This window comes from Amaranthus tricolor, chromosome 5, assembly GCF_026212465.1.
Source record: "Amaranthus tricolor cultivar Red isolate AtriRed21 chromosome 5, ASM2621246v1, whole genome shotgun sequence".
Classification (NCBI taxonomy): domain Eukaryota; kingdom Viridiplantae; phylum Streptophyta; class Magnoliopsida; order Caryophyllales; family Amaranthaceae; genus Amaranthus; species Amaranthus tricolor.
Genome location: NC_080051.1, coordinates 28872022 through 28892019, shown reverse-complemented (window position 1 = coordinate 28892019; position 19998 = coordinate 28872022). Strand labels below are relative to the sequence as shown.

Genomic DNA, 19998 nt, shown 5'->3' with positions numbered 1-19998 from the left:
CCAACACTAAAATACAAAATTGGTCGCACGTTCTTGTAAAACAATGAAATGCAGAGTGCAATGCACAATATTAAAAGTTGATTTTAAAAGGAGTCATATTTATTCAATTTCCAGTAACTGCATAATCTTAGCTCAGCTTTTAAGCTCATCTAAGACTGCTCCAACGAATATATGATGTCCAGTCGAAAATTAGTACAACAGGAAAGTGTGTGCACTAAATAACAAGTAATCTAATGTTTCACCTGCCTTATTATCATGTCAGCACTAATCATATGGTGCTCCAGGGTTGGAAAGCCCAAAAAAATAAACTTCAATAAATTAAAAAGCTACTTGTTATACTCTCTTTGCCTTTGAGATTGATTATGGAACAACCATCTTCTGTCCCCTCGTAGATTTCTTGTTTTCCTTTGAATCTTAGGGTTTTCTATATCTGCCATACTTGTCGGAAATGAGATTAAGATTCGACACGCTTTCCACGGCCCAAACACGTACAGTCATTGTTAGAAGATAACATAAAGTTGAATCTTGTTGCCACAATTCAATTTTTTTAGTGACAATAATGGAGGAAGTAGATGTCTGAACATTAAATGGTTTCAGAAAATGCCCCTGGATTAAACTTCTTCAGGACGGCTTCAGAGGCCAACTGCACTTTGCCTTCATCCTAAAATAAAAGAATAGCTTGTTAATGCCAAATATGATCTCAGCAATCAAATGCTTTCCTTCAAGTCTTAAAAAACCAAATGATTTCTTCCATATCACACCTTTCCTTCTACAGTAATCACAAGAGGGCCACGCCTAGATTTTCGATAACACCCTAAAACAGAATGAATCAATCGTTACTTAAGACGTGATGAAAAAGCATTTCAAGACACTTGCATTTTCTTTCATCTATTTTACTATGCTTCAATGATCATTTTATGTTTGCAGATCAACTGATTTTAGCTTAAAGAGGAGTGTAGTTGTAGTCTTTTTCTTCTATTTAGTTGACATTATCTTAAATAATCATTTCATGGGGCCAACGATTTTACAATTCTTTGTTTCGGATTATAATGAACTAAAGTAAAAATGACTCATTAAATCATGCGAACTTCTTGTTTATGTGCAGTTTCACATGACGTTTGTTACCAAGAGTCAATCAGAAACAACTTCTTTGTTAGTCTTAATAACTAACAAGAGTAAGGTTGCGTATATCCCCCAAACCCCACCTTAAGTGGGAGCCACTTAATGGCATTGGAGCAATGGAATGTTATTGTATGGAATATTGTAGTTTAGTAGGAATAGAAGAGAATAAACCGTGATGCAAAAAAGTCATACCAACATACAAATCAGGAAAGTGAATACGCAGAGCTGCCAATGGTTGAGCAACTTCTACCTGCACGAACATAACAAAAATGAATTACGCAGGCAGCTGGGATCAATCAACTAGAGCTTGTTGAAATAACCGAATCTAATTAAATTGTCAAGATCTAGAAGGTCTGTTGTGAATCATAGAAATCTACGTTACACATTAAAGCTGGATTTGTTAAGTTATCTAACCTGGGGACACCAAGCCATATTTTAAGGATTAATCAGTATATTCATATCTAAGAAGGCAATGGACATGTAATTGATGCATGTCTGCTAAGGTAATTTGGAGAGTAGGTAACTAAATCAACAGGATTAATTTAACATACATTACATTAACTCTAATATCTCACATACAGACTTTAGAAACAATAGAAAACTTTTAAAGATAAAACCTTGCTTATTTAGAAAATGAGTACACAGGAGTCAAGACCTGTATAAGAAACCTATATAATTTTGCAGACAAAAGGTCACTGTACATCATATGGTAGTGAAACATTTTTTAAAGCTCGAATTGGGCTGATTGCATAGTTAAAATCAGTCTACACTTTCTTACAAGGACAGTTTCTAAACAAAGCAAGGCCACCATGTACAACCCCAAATATACTGGTTACTGACAGACAAGATAATGGGATGGTCAAGCAAAATTAAGTCTATTTTTAAAAGACAACACAGCAAGTAATATCTCCGAACTAAGAAGTGACGAATATATTTATACATACTTCTGAAAGAGTGGTTGTCAAATACTTTGAAGAAAAAGGTTTTGTCAACATCAGAAGCCCAGTAGAAGTAGCAAGCTCAATCAAGCATTTCCATTCATTTTCCAGCTCTATTAGATTTGTTGCCATGAATATGACTACATTCTGACACTTCATCTGCAAAAGAAAACAGCTATAAGTTTTAACATGACTTCAAACAAATTTAGTAATTAAGAACAAATTATTTTAACTGGAAACACAAAAAGGGTAGTCAAAAGACATCTAACCAACTTCATAATGCAGCCAGAAAAAGTCAGCGAAATTTTGTCATTAGCTTTATTATCTCAGGTAACCTGAACTATGAAAAAAAGGAAGTGTTCTATTGTAGATCAAATGGGAGAGCTCGTCCCAAAAGACTAGTCTATTGTGTGAGAGAGCCTGTTTAATCTCTAAGTCCCTCATTAGTTTCCCACACACCTGATATGGGACAAGTGCCTTAACTTGCATTGCGCAACCATTGCATTGGACTATCCAAAAGGTCCAACGTCCTTGTTAATCACTACTTGATTAACCCAGACATCCACTTCATGGGCCTACACTCCGAGTTGGTTCTAACTTCTATTTACTAATACCATTGCTATAGACTAAATAAAAAAGCTCATCCCAAAGACTAGCCCATTTGATCTATAGACTCCTCATGAATTGCCCACAACTGATGTGGGACAAGTCCTATAACTTGCATTGGTCTCAAATCCGTTACATATGCGTATGTATGAGCAATAAGGTTGTTAGACTGTAGATGATGTGAGAGTGTAGCTTTGAGCCAACCTAAGCCTATAAAGAAATGAAGTTTGCCATCCAAACGTACAATAAGTGTATTTTTATGTGCACAAGAATGTCAGTTATAAATATGTAAACCACACATGATGAGACTAGAGCTATAAGTGGGTACAAGCAGACAAAGATTTGTAATTCAGAAGAAAGCCTCATCATACAAGTGTCTTCTCTGCCACATACCAAAGGTACAGGAAGCTTTTCATGATGCAACAACTCAGTTATAACCTCTGGTAGTTGCGCCATCTGAAGATACATACAATTACACAAGTGAGAAAATGCCAAAACATTTAACCATTATATATTGACATGTAAATGTCAAGGAGACTAACAAGGACGTTATTATAAAGAAATTACAAGACTTTATTAGATGGGTACAAGTTCACATCACTGCCTAGTTTAGTTAAATTTGCCAAAAAACGTGTCCAGGTTGTGTGTGCATACACTATACAGAAAAGAGATCTTAGAATAAACCTCATTCCTATCACCAGTACAGCGGTAACCCATTATGTTCGTAAGGTATTCTTCAAACTCTTCGTCAGGAGCCTAAATCAAAGACAAATTTACTTCAGCTTTATATTTGACATATGAGCTACCAAATTAATAAGAGGAACATATTAAAAACGAACCAGACGGACACCGAATGCTTTTGCAATGCCAGCAAGAGTAGCATCTGAATGCAAAGGACCAATCCCACCATAGACAAAAACCTAGAAGAATAATTTAACTTCTTTAAGTAAGCTATACAAGGATCACAAAAGGGAAGAGTCAATCACATGCCTTTGTAGTACTCTATCCGACACTAGAATTGTTTAGATCAATAATACTTTACCATGTCATTAATAGATTTTTGTCGTTCTATACTTTCAGCAACAGAATCAATCTACATTTTGAAAAGAAAGTGAGATAATACAATGTTAGCAACACTTTTTGTAATAGGTAATCAACAATCTAGATTAGAACTAAATAACATCTATTTCAAGAAATCATATTTGAACAGTTAAATGAGAGTACAGTTATGAGGAAATGCTTTCATCAAATATATCATTACACAAATTAGCCTAATCCTTTCAACCGAAAAATACTTAAAAGCTGTAGCCTCCCAAAACAAAAATATAAAGCTAGGAAAGTTGCTTTGTCTCACAGAAAATCACATGATAAGATTGCTCAAATAGACTGTTTATATATGTAACCTTGTACGTATATTTTATCACTATATAGTTAAAAAAAGCTAACAGTGACCACATTTAAATATGTATGTGCTTTAATGAAAGTCATCTCCTTCCAGCCACAACCGCAGAATCCAATAGGATTGTCCAACCACTAGCATATCTATGCAATCATCATATCCTAGTGAGTTTTTCGAAGAATTATTGAATTTGCAGTTTTAAAAACACAAAAGTTACTTACATCGTTTCGGAGGATACTCGATTGAGTCACAGCCCAGCCAATGTCATGCAGTTTTTGACGTAATGAAGGACCTATAGGATCCTCAACACTTCCACATCTGCACTATCATATCATAGATATCAGAACCTAAAATATAAAAACCTGCGTGCAAAAATAATACTTGAAATTACAAAAAACTATATTTTATTAATAGGCAGACCATCAAAACATGGATAGCAACTTGACTACAGATGCTATATTGTGCATTCAGCTTCAAATTAGAAAGGCTTCTAGGTTTTCCTGATAATTAGTTTACGGATCTACAAGAGGTCTGAGACTCTGAGGAGTCTCTTCCTAGAAGGTACTCTGCTTACCAAACTATATATGTTGATTTTACCATGTTAGTGCTTAAATGTGTTATCTTATATATCCTTATTGGTGTTTGAGATGTAAATATTGCAAGTCATTAATAAAATTTTTGCAGCTTCAAATAAAATATGAAATATTATTGGTGAATAGTGCAAAAAAAACTTGTGTGCAAGAAGGGAGGGAATAATAAGTAAAATGCCAAATCCTAGAAGCAATTTCAGCATGAGCAACAACGGCTAGATAACTTAAACATGGAAAAAAAGGACTTACAGAATCTCATCGCCAACACCAATAACTGCAGCTGTGGGGGTACAAGATTGATGTGCTTCAATATCAGCAGCTCCGTTGCTCAAAGACATACTACTGTGGGACCCTTGAGTAGATTTCCTTGCTCTCCCAGCTCTTTCTGATCTTCCATCTGCAAGCATGTGTGCTGGCCTGTATTTCACTTCACCGCCAGAGGGATTACTAACAAATAGCAGCTTGTTTGGAACTGTATCATATATACTACCAATAGAGGTATATCTGCCACCAAAGATTGAAAAGTAGTGAATTGATAAAGATTGATCTTGTTAAATCTATTAGTGGATACAGCAAACATTGATAAAATAAGCAAAACAATGAGTGTCGTAATATGACAATCAACAGCCGCAAAATAGATTTTACTTATTAAATAAAGAAAAAATTTATTACTTAAGTCTTAAAGAAAAAATTTGCAAGATTAGGGAGAAGACTTCCCTATTATATAAGAAATTTATATTAAGATTCTCGATTGATTTCTACAAAGATCTCCTAAAGAAAAATCAGATAACACACCATTGGGCTCACAATAGATAATTGACAAACAACAGTAGATAAGATGCATAAAACTCACTATAGGATAAAATTATTACCCTTGATCATACAGGCTGCAGTACGGTACCTTGGAAGTCAATAGAAAAGCCCAGACATCTCTGGTCAAAGGATGATTAGAAACTTAACAAGTTAAGAACTCTACAGAAACAAAATTACATTTCACACATAACACAGGTGTTCGTAATAAATGACAAAAATTGGCAGTTGGATATATATTCTTTATGCGAAATAGAAAAATACAAACCTATAAGACCAATCTAAGATGGGATTCACTCTCATAAAAGGTGGCCAACCACGAGAACTGGGAGAGAACTGCTCCTGACCTACCTGCAACATAATTTATCATGATGAAGTATCAGAATTCTCATATTCATGTGCAACGTTTTGTGTAGAAGTTGCATCTGATAAGGCAAGAACTATAATTTCACTGTAATAAGAAAGAGGGGAAAAAGGCTCAGTATTCCATACTGCCGTAGGATCGCCTATTCGGACACCTAGAAAAATGGATCTTATAGGCTTGGTCTTCAATAAACCTTCCAGACCAGATTTAAAATCCTCACGAATGATGTCCAATTGCAATTTATAGCTGCTCAAAAAGTCGACTAATCAGAACATTTACAACTACAATATCGTTTAATTTCTAACAGCCTAAACGAGGAAAAGCAAGTAATAAACCTTCAAGATGAGGAACTTTAGGCCAAAAACAATAATTAGGTAAAAAAAATCTTACGCAGCAGCTGTGTCGTAAGTGAATGAGTTTATTTCCGGGAAAGCACTGGGGCTCTCAAAATATATTGTCCTTATTGGGAATTTGCATTGATCATGTGCAACATTTCCATTATTACTTTCTTGTTCCTCTTTATGTAGATGATATCCAGCTCTTAGTAGATGCAACAAGACCTAGCATTATATGCATTATTAAAACAAATGAAGATGAAACAGCTTGATAAGGGATTATTTATAATCATGAAAGCTTACAGTTGAATCCTTCCCTCCATTGAAGCTGAAAGCTACCTCTTCAATACTGTCATGGAGAAGTGTACAATTATATTGAAGTACAAAAAAATGCAAGCATGATTAAGATTAAAAAAGAGCAAGCATAATCAAGATAATTGCCTTTGAAGAGTGCAAAAATGTCTTAAAAGAACACCTACAAATAAAACTCAAGAAAGTTCTATGTCCAAATCCAATACCCATTGAGGTTCAAATATGCCTAGGAAAAGTAGATAAGGAAGACAAACAAGATGTTCCAAGATTGTAGGAAGAGCATTCTAATTTCAATTTATAACATGAGTGCATGATGCACAAAGTAAAATCAAACTATTGAGTGCTATAGTTGATTAATCATATTGTGAAACTATGAAAAATTGTGACAAATTCTAAGAGTTACAAAAATTCACACAATGTCGGTGCCTTAATCCTGAAAGATTGAGAACGTCTACGTGAACCATTAAATCATTTATAGTGTTTATCCACATGGAACAATTCATAATAACTTAAAACTGTTTTTTACTGATGTATGATGTATGATGTATGATGTATGATGTATGATGTATGATGTATCCAATGCCGTGTAGCTTGGACTCTGGCATCCATATCAAACATGAATATGGGTCCAAGTGCACCCTGGGTGAATTTATTAAAATTTTTTCCATATTTTGATCCAAAATGAAGTGCTAAAATTCGCTACTTTTACCAAGCATCAAGCATCCAACTAATGAAATGAAGTCTCCCACCAATAGAAAAACTCTGTAGTGGGTACCGAATGACCCTCCATCCCCAACCCACAATAAAGTAGAATGGAAATATACAAACAACATCCAACTACCCAAATGAGGCAAATCTCCATGAATTTATGATCTTGATCAATGCAATTCACTCAACACAAATAAATTTCAATCCGTACTCTAAATCTACTTCATACCCTAAAATCAACCCAATAGCAAATGATGAAATTAAAATCAAATTAAAAGGAAACCCATACTTGTAAAGAGCAAGAGCTCTCTGAATGACATAAACTGCGTTGTTGTACTTTGTCTTAAGCCTTCGATCACTGCAATCCCTAATTGCTTTATCGATCTCCATGAAATCACTGCAAAATAGCGAAAAATACATGTAAAAATCAAAAAAGTAAGCGATTTCAAAGTAGTTCTGATGAAATCAAAACTCACACGAAAGAAAAATGAAGAGTCAAATTTTGAAAATCAACACAGATTCAAATTGTGATGCGAAGAAGAAAGAGTTTTGGTTTAATGGGTGAAGACTGAAGACCGAAGAAATTCAAGAAATTTGTTTAAAAATTTGGGTACGAAAATTGGGTATTGAGACGAAATGGGGATGGAAGAAATGTCAATCAGAATTCATATTCCACTACTTGTTTATCATCTTCGATACATTGCATTTGGATTTTTGGACTTTGGCCGTTTTCTTTTTCATTTCCCTCTTTTTTTTTTTCTTTTTATTAACCAATAATATGGATAAAAAGTATATTCTTTAAATTCCATCCCTCCAAAAAAAGTATAATAATTCGATATTTGTAACCAGCAAAAAATTTAAAATAATGATATAAACATTGATTATCTCTGTGAATAAATTCATATAATAAGAGAAAGTTTTTAACATCAAGACAAACTTTACTTTTTTGTAATTTCTATAATTATAAATAAAAAAATAAAAGAAATGAGGTAAATGGTAATGTTTTGTTTTTACTTGTTTGTAGCTTTGTATTAATGAATATTGAATATTGAATATTGAATATAGATATTGATTAATAAATAAATGAATTATTTCATTAGTTATTTCTTAGTACTCAAATGATATGGAATAATATTATAATTTATTTAAGTTTATACTTCTTACTATTTTTTTAAGTCTATATTTCTTACTAATTATCTTACTGTAAATTCTAAAAATTCTTATAGTTTATACAGATATATTTTAAAAAAAAAATCATAATTCTAAAAATGAATAAAATTAACGTAGTTAATAAAAAGATTATGCAGACCTCTAGCAAGAATTTGAGATTGGTTTGACACGGTATGATAGGACATGACTCGTGCTTGACCAAGACTGCAAAAGGGCTTGAAATAACACGAGACATGACCCCTACCCAAGTTTATTGTTTAGTGAAGCTTTAAGTTGTTATATTGATTTTACATTTGGTAATTAGATATCAAGTGAAAAAGAAATGCTAGTGTTTTTATATGTTTTCTTCATTATAATCAATGTAGAAAACTTGTGAATATATTATTATGAAGTATCATGTAAGAGATTATATCTAAGTGAGACGAGTTAAATGTGAGAAAATTTATATTCTCATAATTTATATGAATTGAATTATTTAACTCATGTGTAAAGTGCATTTGAGGATTAGCCGCCTCATATAACAATTTGTATATGAAGAAAATTCTATCAAATTTTAATTGATAATTAGAGATCGTTTATGTATGTTCATGTAGTTGTCCCAATAATTTGTAGCCAAACTTTGTCATAGTGAACACAATGGTTTGTTAACATGTGTTTTTCTTTTTGTTGATGTTCCATGTGATCATGTGTTACATTTGAGCCCAACTTTTAAACCTCAAAACTAGCAAAGCTTCTAGTCCAACTTCAACTAGGAAGACCTTTAGTCCAACTTGTAGAATTTTTAGCCCAAGCAATTTTAAACATTAAATACTTATTATCTTTTTTCGAAAATTTGAAAAAAGCGCTTATTTTAAAAAAAAATCTCAAAATAAGATTAGAGAAATTCTAACACCCAAAATAAGTATCTCAAAATCAAAGTTGAGGTCATGTATTTATTCGTTGTTATTAACGATAAACAAATAATATGGTCACAAAAGTCAAAACCCTATGTTTACTATTGTTAACAGCGAACAAAAGGAAAACAATGTTATAGCTATTACATAGGAAAATAAAATATCAATGTTGGTTCGATGTTCATAATAGCAAACAACATTCATTTTTTTGTCCTTTCAAAAATTATAATGTAATTATTCTCTTTTTTTCGCTGTTAATAACAACGAACTAACTTTGATCTTTTACGATCTTAATCTTTGTATCAACTAATCTACTTGTTGCAATTTTAAATGAACACAGAGACAAGCCATTAGGGGATTCGTTTTCATCCCAAAGTCCCTAAAAACAAACACCCTCTAAGATGTAGAGGTAAATGGTGGGCGGATATGCTGCTAGACATGTAGTTATACACCCTCAAACGTCTCACTTATACCAAATAGTCATTAGCCATCATAAGTAACATTATTCATATTCATATTGTTATATGATGTATCATTTAATATATCGCCAAATTTGTATTTACTATAACGAAAACTCATAATAAACCCATAAAATTTTACCACTCAATTCAACCATTCACAACACAAAAGAAAACTAAGCATTTTTATAATTTGCCCCCATCTCCCAAAATTTAATTCAAGATATTTTTCAAAACATTTTAAATGAAAATTAAAACAAAAAAGATTTGTATAATATATTGTGTCTAGGATACCCGTATCTCCCAGCCAGACAACGAAGAAAAAGAATTAAATGTAATAAAATTTCAATTTTATTACTCACTACCTCCCACTTATTTAGTACTGTTAGTTATTTTTATTCGTCCCACTCATTTAATTTCGATAATAATAATTAACTGTTTTTTCAATCTCATACATACGTACATAATCCTTTTTTGATATAATATCATCCACCGAAATCATTTTGTCGTATCAAATATTCATTTTTTTATTTAAAAAAATACTTAATTTCTCTTTGACAGTATTACAACGGGACAAAACAATACAAATATTTCATTGTTTTTCTATTCATCCTGTCATTATTTGTCTAAAATGGGGCCTCCACAAATACTATTATTATTGCCATGCCTTTTCATTACTCCTAGTCCTACTCACACACACACACACACCGACATCAAACTCACTTACTACTCACTCACACACGTTCACACAAACTATCCATATTTATACTCTTCACTAACACCATTTTTTTCATCTCAATCCTTATTTTTTGGGTTTTCTTTCCATATAAATCCCAAAAAATATGGGTGTTTTTACTGTTACTGTTCATAAGTTGATGTTCATTATGATCATTGTTGTATGTATGGTATCACAAAGTATTAGCATTGCTAAATGGCCACCTTCCCCAGGCTATTTTCCAAGTAAGAAATTTAAGTCTATGAGTTTTTATCAAGGTTTTCGAAACCTTTGGGGTCCTCAACATCAAAGGATGGACCAAAATGCTCTTACTATTTGGCTTGATCAAAACTCAGGTTCTTTCCTTTTCCACACTACTGTTTTTCCTTTTTTCGATTATGATTTAATTTGGATGCAAAATATATCCTTCTCGTAATAACGTTAACAGTCCGTTTAGTGATCAGTATAAAAGGTGGGAATGATAATGAAACGTTAGCGTAATATGACGATCGATGCATGTTTTCCTTCGATAATTTTATTTTTCTTCACAAAATTTATTTCAATGCATTAATATTTGAACATGTGATATTTGGTGGTAATGAAAAATTGTGAATAAAAAACTTTTTATCATCAAACATTCATTTAATATGGAAATGATATAGCACATATCATGAAAATTTACCTTACACGAAAATCATTTATATTATCACCATTTAACACCGTTTAACGGGCTGTAAATATTTTATGTGAAATACAATAAGTGATAGATGAAATTTGAAACCATAATTTCCTGCATTGTCACATTTTTAAATTTCATGTTAAGAAATCAATTGAATAAAAATTTAACTGATGGTTATAAAAAATTTTAAGCTTTGATTTTTTTTTTTTTTTTTCTAATTTTATATATTTGTGGTACAATAGAATTTTGATTTCATTTCTAAGAGATTGTTTTGGTGAATAGGAAGCGGGTTCAAGTCGGTCAAACCGTTTAGATCCGGGTATTTTGGTACATCAATCAAATTGCAACAGGGTTACACAGCTGGAGTAATAACGGCATTCTATGTGAGAAACACAAACATTCAAACTAATTAATTACTCAATATTTTATTTTTAATCTGTCTTTTTTACTTTGCTATAAAAAATATTATAATTTCTTTTTTACTTAATATCATCCGTACACCATTCAAATCTTTCCTTGTCACATTTTAATCTTTACTTTTTATATAATTGTGATAATTTTTAAAATTGTAAATATATCCTCAAACTTTGCCGTATTTAAATTACCACATTATTATTAATTGAAATAATAAATATAATTTTATAAAAATAAAAAGGAAATTTTTTTGGAGATTATATTAAAATAAAATTCGTATTATTATTAAAATGATTTTCCTTTAAAAAACGGAAATCAGAATCTAAGTGGGGCTACTCAAGCCGCATTATTAAAGATTAAAATTTGTTGGTTTAAGATTTGGCACTATTCATTCTACGTCTTTCTCAAATAACAAGTGTCGTATGAAAAAGGCTAATCCAATTTTCATAATGTTTATATTATCAACAATGGAGATTTGCGTAGCTCACTTTCTAATGTGTACAAATTACCTTCACATTCATCCAACCACCACTTCATACCTACCAATAAAATCCTAACATATTTAGAATTTTTGATTTTTTACGCAATCTAATGTATTATTTTAATTATTTACATAATAAATTTTATACATCTAAAAATTATAAAAATTAATATTATGAAAGTATTCAATTATACAATTCAAAAAAGATCTTACTTAACTATGTTTTTTTTACTCATTAACCGCAACATGTAAAATAAGTTTAAATGATGAATAGTATCAATACAGTATTATAACGAGCATTTTAAAAAATACGTGTAAAATGTCTGAAAAAATCGTATATATAAGAGATCTTAAGGCAATTTAAAAAAAAAAAAAAAAAAAAAAAAAAAAAAAAAAAAACCTTTTTACTACCTCATTTTCAGAGAGATTTTAACATGTTTTACAAAATGCTATTAAGTAAAATGTTGGTACTCTATAAGAGCGAGGGAGTATACCCACAAGTCATCCACTATAACTTAATCATGCATTATTCCTCGACAAATAAAACAATCTACCAAGATCTCTTCTTTCAATTTCTTCAATAATTCTGTCGGTTTTTTTTTTTTTTTTTTTTAATCTATGTATTTTAGGAATTCTTGTGAAACGTTTCTCTAGATGCTTCCTTTGTTATAAATTGGAAATTGGACTTTGACTAGTAGTACTTCACGGTTTTTTGTCAAATTCATATACTAGCTAGTATTTGTTATCTAGCAAAATACTATTCACATTTGTCCCACTACATTAAAACTCACAAATAATTATTACCTTATTAACTAAAATAAAAATTATTTAAAATACATTAAAATCAACTACAAAATACACTTAATCATAAACAAAGTAGTTGCACACGTAACATGACTCCATCGTATATAATTTATTTTGTATATTTATATAACCACATATGTATATCACAAATTTTAAATGAGGCGATCTTATGCATGGTAAATTTTAATTAAAGTGATTATTTAAAAAAATGGGTTAATTATATGAGCCCTCAAATAAGACGATTTGTAAATTTATATAGTACCCAAGTATAATAAACATAAAGTTTCGTATGACTTGGTCTCCACTATTTGATGTGTAGTGTGTACCAATCTTAAAAGATAAAAAAATAATATGATTTTCCAAATTGAAAAATAAAAACTTTTGCAACAATAAATTAATACTTATTTAGCATCATATTCTATACCTTAAATGACAATTTATAGTTTTGATCCATTATTAGTATTATTATTATGAAAATGATTGCAAATAAAAAATATGGCCGTGTATGCTTATTATTACACTATAGACTTCCGACACATTGAATGTAATAGAGCTAAATACAAACAATTGTTTAGTACAAAAGTATGGGCATACTAAACCGTGACTAAAACTAGATCACGAGATTTGTACCTCAACAATCTTTTACAAGTATTTATTATTTATGTAAAAATGTTGAAAATTTTTGTGGAATTAAAGTTCGGGTTTATCCGACAATGACATTCAGGTTATGATTTGATTAAAAATTTATTAATATTAAATTATGTACGGAATAATGATAATTGTATACAGTAGACTTGTAGAGTTGAGCGCTCGACTATTGCTTTATACAAATTCTTATGAGAGACGGTCTCTTTGAGAAACCATATCAAATTGGATCGGCCTATTATATATTTTTTAAAATATTGTAAGCAGACATTAAGAATGATGTAAGCAGACATTTAAGATATTGAAAGTGGACATTAAGAATATAATAAGTAAGCATTAAAGATTATGTAAGTAGGCATTAAGAATCCTAAATAGGTTTATACTAATATTATAGATTTGCCTTTATTTTGATTTTTCACACTAATATTTTTTTATTTATCCATATAATAATTAATAATGTTGAGATTTTTGGCAGCTATCAAACAATGAAGCACATCCAGGGTTTCATGATGAAGTAGACATGGAATTTCTTGGAACAACATTTGGAAAACCATATGTTTTACAAACAAATGTGTATATAAGAGGTAGTGGAGATCGAAATATCATTGGAAGAGAAATGAAGTTCCATCTTTGGTTCGATCCTACTAAAGGATTTCATCACTATGCTATTTTTTGGAGTCCCAAAGAGATCATGTACGTTTTTTTTAATTTATTATTAAATACTCTTTTCGTTTTAATATGTTTTTTCAAATACACTTTAATTTTAGTGTTAAATTTTGACTATGATTTCTCATTAATCTCAATATTTATTTTCTAAATATCAACTTTTTAAATTTTAAAAAGTTACAATTAAAATTATTTAAATTTTAAATTTGCATTGAGGTCTGCATATAAAATAAACGAAAAGAACAAATGAAAACAAAAGAAGTATTTCTTTCAATTTAACAATTAATTTTGAAGAAAATATTTCATAGAAAAACATTTTCTTAAATCTACATTAGTTTGTTTTACAAGATCAAATTCAAATGAAAAACAAGGGTGAAAATTAAAATTTAGGAGTATTAATTATATTTTGCATTTTCATTGGAAAATAACTACAATAGGAAAATATTTTTCAAAATTTTAGTTTCTGTCTAATCAAACACTCTCAAATAATTTACGAGTTTGACATGATTACAATATTAAACGAAATATACTAGGTATGATGATGATGATAATGATTTGACACGATTACAATATAAAAAAATGTGCATAAGTTATAAATTTTTATACTTTTTTTTACTAAATTATATATACATATTTTGAATAAAAAAAATATTTATTTATTTTTAAAAACTTAAATATTTTTTGGGACCAATGATTACCTTCAACCTTTACGAATCTCTCAAGTCTCAACCTTTTTCTCAAGTTAAGTTGCTACTCGTAGTAGAATATTTGCATTGATTAAAATATGTACTATTTACTTTTTTAGAAATTTTTGTTTCTTTTTCTGACGTTTGCAATTATTTCATTCTTTTGTGGTGTAGTAGTTGGAATATAGCTGGAAATTAATTAATGACACCACTTGATTAAAGTTATTATTTTGAATATAAAATTTTTTGTTTTTTGGCTCACCCTTTTTTACCTTCCTTTACGTTACATTTTTCACAATTATATTTTTTACAATCATAGAAGTATTTGGAGAATTTTTCAATACGTAGTAAACATGAAAAGATTTATGCACAATAAATATATAATGCATATTCTTTATGACAACTCTTTAATTTAAGTAAGGTTGCATCATCACAATAATAACAAATAACGTCGTTAGAGTTAATGCCAATTTTTTAATATTGTTTTATTATTGGCTTATTAAAATGTATTTATGTCGTTGTATTAGTAGTTGATTTGGAGCGTTTTGTAATTTTTTTTAAGAGCGTACTTAACTTATTTAAAATTTTTAACTGTATTAAAACATTTTAAACCATATATGATCATGTTTTATTCTAACTAGAAAGCTGAGTGTTGTCATAAAAATTTAAAAAAATTAAGTTACTATAAAGTTACCGTAAAGAATTTTCCATATATCAATTTATATATTTTGTGATTAAATAGTTTGAATCATCTAAATTTTCAAAAATCAAACCATTCAAAGGTAAATATAATGTTTTTGAAAAGAATATGGATCGGAGTAGAATTTAACTTGTTTCTATTATTCATGCATAGTATTTCTCATTCCAAGTCAAATAACATTGGTGACTTGCTACCAACTACATTACAAACATTTAATGCTATCTTTTTCCTTGATTTCATTTTCATTTATGAAAGTTTTACAAATTCATTTCATTTTCTTAAGATTATTATTGTAGTATTGTACTTGTATAAGTCAATTAGAAATTATAAATTTTTATAAATTGTTCATTTAAAAAACAAAAACCTTCAAAATTTTGTTATATGTTTTTAGTTATTTACTATAATAAATTAATACTATCCAACCATGTTTTTAAATTCTGGTTCTGCCATTGAGTCCCTCATAATACTTGCATGAAATATAATTATTAATGTCCACATTTATTTGCACAGATTTTTGGTAGATGACATACCCATAAGAAGATACCAAAGAAAAAGTGACACAACCTTCCCACTAAGGCCAATGTGGGTATATGGTTCAATATGGGATGCATCATCATGGGCAACAGAAGATGGGAAATACAAAGCAGATTATAGATACCAACCATTTATAGGTCAATACACCAACTTCAAAGCCAGTGGTTGCTCCGCCTACGCCTCCCTTAAATGCCGCCCCGTTTCGGTCTCGCCTTACCGGTCCGGCAGCCTTACACGACGGCAGTTCTCCGTAATGAGATGGATTCAGAGACATTACATGATTTATAACTACTGCATTGACCATAAACGTGACCACTCTTTGACCCCAGAATGTCATTTACGTGGTTGATATATTTTATATTTTTTTGCATCATATAATCAATCAATTTCTTATCAAATTTATTATGAGTGATGAATTTTGTATTCAATTTTATTGATCATTTATTTCCAGCGTTACATCCAGCAAATCATATTATTTAAACTATTTGTTGTTATTATATGTAACCTAGATTTGAAATAATAATGTTGAGCTTTTTGTTCAATGCATCGTATCATTCATCACGCAGAATCGTATTTGGGGTAGGACAGAATGGGCATGCACTCTAGTCTTAAGCGTAAAAATGAAGAACATACTCTATTATATATGAACAAAAATGAATTCTATTAGATAGATGTATATATACTATATACTATCGGTCAATGCCTCATTTTCAGACCCTAATCATAATAATATTTATAAGGAGATATCCAATATAAAAATGAAAACTATCACTAATTATGATATTTACATTTAAAAATACCAGAAGTAATAAATATTATTTTATATAAATATAATTAAGAATAAAATAGTTTATCCTAACAAATTAAATTCAATATACATGGATCTCATATATAATAATAACAAAGAACAATTTAGGATCGTGAAAACTTTTACACGCTCTTAAGTTTTTTATAGCTCAATTAATTTGTATTCGTTATCAAAAGCTTTAAAATAGGTCTAAATTACTTTTTTTTTTTGAAATAATAGGTCTAAATTACTTAGATATATTAAAACAGTCTCTTGAGAGACGGTCTCTTTGAGAGTCATATCTCAAGTCCAACCCATTAAAGATTAATGCCTACTTACCGTATTTTTAATGTCTACTTACATTATTTTTAATGCTTTCTTATCGTATCTTTAATGCCTACTTTCAATATCTTAAATATCTATTTATATCATTCTTAATGTCTACTTACAATATTTTAAAAATATATAATAGGCCGATCCAATTAGAGACGTTCTCTCAACAAGAATTTATGATATTAGAATAACAAAATATTTTTTTTATTTATATTTTGTACTAAGTTCATCCTTTAAGATGACATAATGACGTACACCAAAGGTTAATTATCTTTGGTGTCTGAGGTAAAAGAACAGTCTTAGTGCCCCCTTACCGATGGGCAATGAAGATAGTATAATCTGATTCAGATCATGAAAAATTGGGTCTGAGAGTTGTAATGTTAACCCCAGTTACATAAATTTGTAGGAACCAGTTTCCTGATCGCCGACAAATTAGCGCAGAAAAACTTTTACTAAACAATACTCTTTCTGATTGTAGCCGTGATAATTCGTCACACGTACAATCATCTCGATGGCCTACTTGTGTGGACATAATACTCACTGGCACCTGTGAGCTCGGACCAACAAACCTACGAGTAATAAACGTTGACTTGCATACAATACTTGATGAGTTTTACTCTTTTCCAAAACCATATCATATAAGAAGGATTACTCACCAAACATCATACGCAAGTCTACAACCCAACATTTTAGCGATTGAGATCTTCCTCACATTTGAAAAAGCTCTGCTACTAAGTTAAGGAACCGATTCAACCAAACACTTAAGTTGACGATTGGAGCCACATGATATGTTATATACTCTAACACTGATCTTCTCATTTTTACGCTAGTTATAAAATGGATGAAATTAAGTATAAAGAAACATTAAGTTGAAGGAGACAAAAAAAAAAAAGTGAAGGATTAAAATGAATGATAAAATGGAAATAGAGTAAAAATTTGCGAATAAGATTAAAAGAAGAAAAGTAAGATCATTGCCATAAAAACAAAAAGTGCAAAATCAATAAAATGAACGATAATGAAAAATGGTGTAAAATAAGAGAAACAAAAAAGTACTAAAAACAATTCTGTCCCGTTAAATTTATATGATTGATGTAAAAACTTATGATAGAAACTAGAAAAAAAAATAGTTTACTTAAAAGTAAATTATTCCTATTACATTTTCCTCAAATCAAAGTGTCCCATCTATTTAAAGCATGAGCAATGAGCATTGATTTTCGATCTATGGGAGTGCAAGTCCGCCACAACTAATTTTTCTTCAAAGTTTTGCTCTAGTGCGAAAGTACATCTACTTTGTAGGTTTGTATATTCCTAAATTATGATCTGAATCATTTGTTAAATATTTATTAACATAATATAGCATAATTTATGATAGAAAAAATAACAATTGCGTTGATTCAGTACTAAATATATTACACTCCATGAGTCCATATAAGATGAATATTTAACTCACTCTAAATCATTAAGATTCGTCGTTAATTTAATTAAGTTGTTTCAAGTTTAGTTGATGATATATACTCTTGAATTATCTGTTACTTTTAAAAAGGAATAGTCATGAAACTAATTTTGAGGATGTGATTTTTAATTTGTAAAAATAATCTCAAATGTAATCCTAATTTTGAGGATGCCATTTTTAATTTTTTCGATCATCAACATGTTTGGCTTGGGCTTTAGTTGAATTTGAGTTTTAAATAATTGGATTTATGAGTCTTAATTAGTATAATATTTTCATACTTAGACACGTCTAGGAGTCGTCCCAAATCCAATTTACAACTCATTTGAAACTCACTGAGATTAATTTAGAATTATTTTAAATCTAGACTCAACTTTATTAGATTGATTTAAACTATATAATATTGTAAAATAATGGTGAAATAAACAAGATCACGACCCACTTAAACTATTGTGTATATATTTTTCTCTTCTTCTTTTCCTTTCTCTCCTCTACTCCTTTTTCATCTTCAACAAAAATTGAATTGCAAATTTATTTATCTAAATCTTTCGTAACAACGCCACAGATTAAACCTACAGATCAATACAAATTTTTTCTGACACACTTTATGCTCACTCATGCGCACCCTAGCTAGCTAAGAAATTATCTTAAAGTCACTCATCCTAAGAAATTTTCGTAACAAGATCACCGAACACGTTAATTGTGGAATTCTTAACAAATAAACATCCTTAAAAAGAAAACGCACTTTGATATATACTACATCGATCCTTTTAAAGCTTTTTTCTTTCCTAATCTCAATTCCTAGGATTACATCTTTTATTCTCAAATAAAAGTTTTTTAATTATTGATTAATAAGAGCTTTTGATAGGAGTAAGTACCAGAAGAATGCTTGTCCAAACCTGTGTGGACTGTGGAGAATAGGGTCTCTTTTAAACCTTCTTTTATTCTATTTCCTACTCTTATGCTTTAAGGGAACCTAATATGATAGCATAGACTTGGTCGGTGCGCTTCTACTAGTATTTGTGATTAAGTTTGGTTAGAAAATAGTTTTATTTGGATCAAAGTAATCCTTTCGGATATTCTACATTAATATACTTAGCCAACCTTTGTATTATTGGGATAAAGTTTGGTTAAAAAACGGTTAGCCAACCTTTGTATTAAAAAATTATTAATAAGAACAAAATTATTTTATCAACTCAAATTGATTATTTTACTTGTTGTATTATATATATGCGCCCTACTCAACGTATTAATAAGTGGTTCTCATTTGCACATTCTATGATGAAATGTGACATCAAATAATGCAAAGAACAAACATTCATGAAGGTAATATATGATAAAATTGATGAACTAGATTTTACATATAAAACCCTTACTGCCCCTTTGGTTAGTGGTATTA

The 19998-nt window shown here is 30.0% G+C and overlaps 2 protein-coding genes across 5 annotated transcripts; one reads left to right on the top strand and one right to left on the bottom strand.

The window, feature by feature from the left end:
- Window positions 1-81: 81 nt before the first annotated feature.
- LOC130812537 (uncharacterized) lies at window positions 82-7926 on the bottom strand. 4 transcript variants are annotated; one of them, XM_057678042.1, is made up of 17 exons: window positions 7661-7925; window positions 7474-7581; window positions 6468-6513; window positions 6220-6389; window positions 5958-6075; window positions 5734-5816; window positions 5528-5587; window positions 4905-5159; window positions 4287-4383; window positions 3709-3759; window positions 3506-3586; window positions 3351-3422; window positions 3060-3122; window positions 2067-2219; window positions 1315-1372; window positions 762-814; window positions 82-661 (listed from the first exon to the last, which is right to left on the bottom strand). In XM_057678042.1, exons 2-17 carry the CDS (start codon window positions 7572-7574, stop codon window positions 584-586), a joined length of 1539 nt encoding a protein of 512 aa, XP_057534025.1. In that variant the 5' UTR covers window positions 7575-7581; window positions 7661-7925; the 3' UTR covers window positions 82-583. The 4 variants fall into 4 exon arrangements, with proteins under 4 accessions (XP_057534025.1, XP_057534029.1, XP_057534028.1 ...); XM_057678046.1 differs by lacking the exon at window positions 762-814 and having other exon boundaries at window positions 7661-7926; XM_057678045.1 differs by lacking the exon at window positions 3060-3122 and having other exon boundaries at window positions 7661-7926.
- A 2485-nt stretch (window positions 7927-10411) lies between these two features.
- On the top strand, window positions 10412-16571 carry LOC130813158 (probable xyloglucan endotransglucosylase/hydrolase protein 32). The gene is made up of 4 exons (XM_057678916.1): window positions 10412-10776; window positions 11382-11482; window positions 13919-14136; window positions 16006-16571. Exons 1-4 carry the CDS (start codon window positions 10548-10550, stop codon window positions 16376-16378), a joined length of 921 nt encoding a protein of 306 aa, XP_057534899.1. The 5' UTR covers window positions 10412-10547; the 3' UTR covers window positions 16379-16571.
- Window positions 16572-19998: the final 3427 nt, after the last annotated feature.

Bases quoted from the DNA above. Each gene is read 5' to 3' on its own strand.
- LOC130812537 (XM_057678042.1), bottom strand. From the start codon at position 7,574: ATGGAGATCGATAAAGCAATTAGGGATTGCAGTGATCGAAGGCTTAAG. The intron at 6,076-6,219 runs GTAAGATTTTTT...CTTTTTGAGCAG, and splicing joins ACTTACGACACAGCTGCTGC to CTATAAATTGCAATTGGACA. The intron at 815-1,314 runs GTATGACTTTTT...ATTCTGTTTTAG, and splicing joins CTTTCCTGATTTGTATGTTG to GGTGTTATCGAAAATCTAGG.
- LOC130813158 (XM_057678916.1), top strand. From the start codon at position 10,548: ATGGGTGTTTTTACTGTTACTGTTCATAAGTTGATGTTCATTATGATC. The intron at 10,777-11,381 runs GTTCTTTCCTTT...TTTGGTGAATAG, and splicing joins TTGGCTTGATCAAAACTCAG to GAAGCGGGTTCAAGTCGGTC. The intron at 14,137-16,005 runs GTACGTTTTTTT...TTATTTGCACAG, and splicing joins TGGAGTCCCAAAGAGATCAT to ATTTTTGGTAGATGACATAC.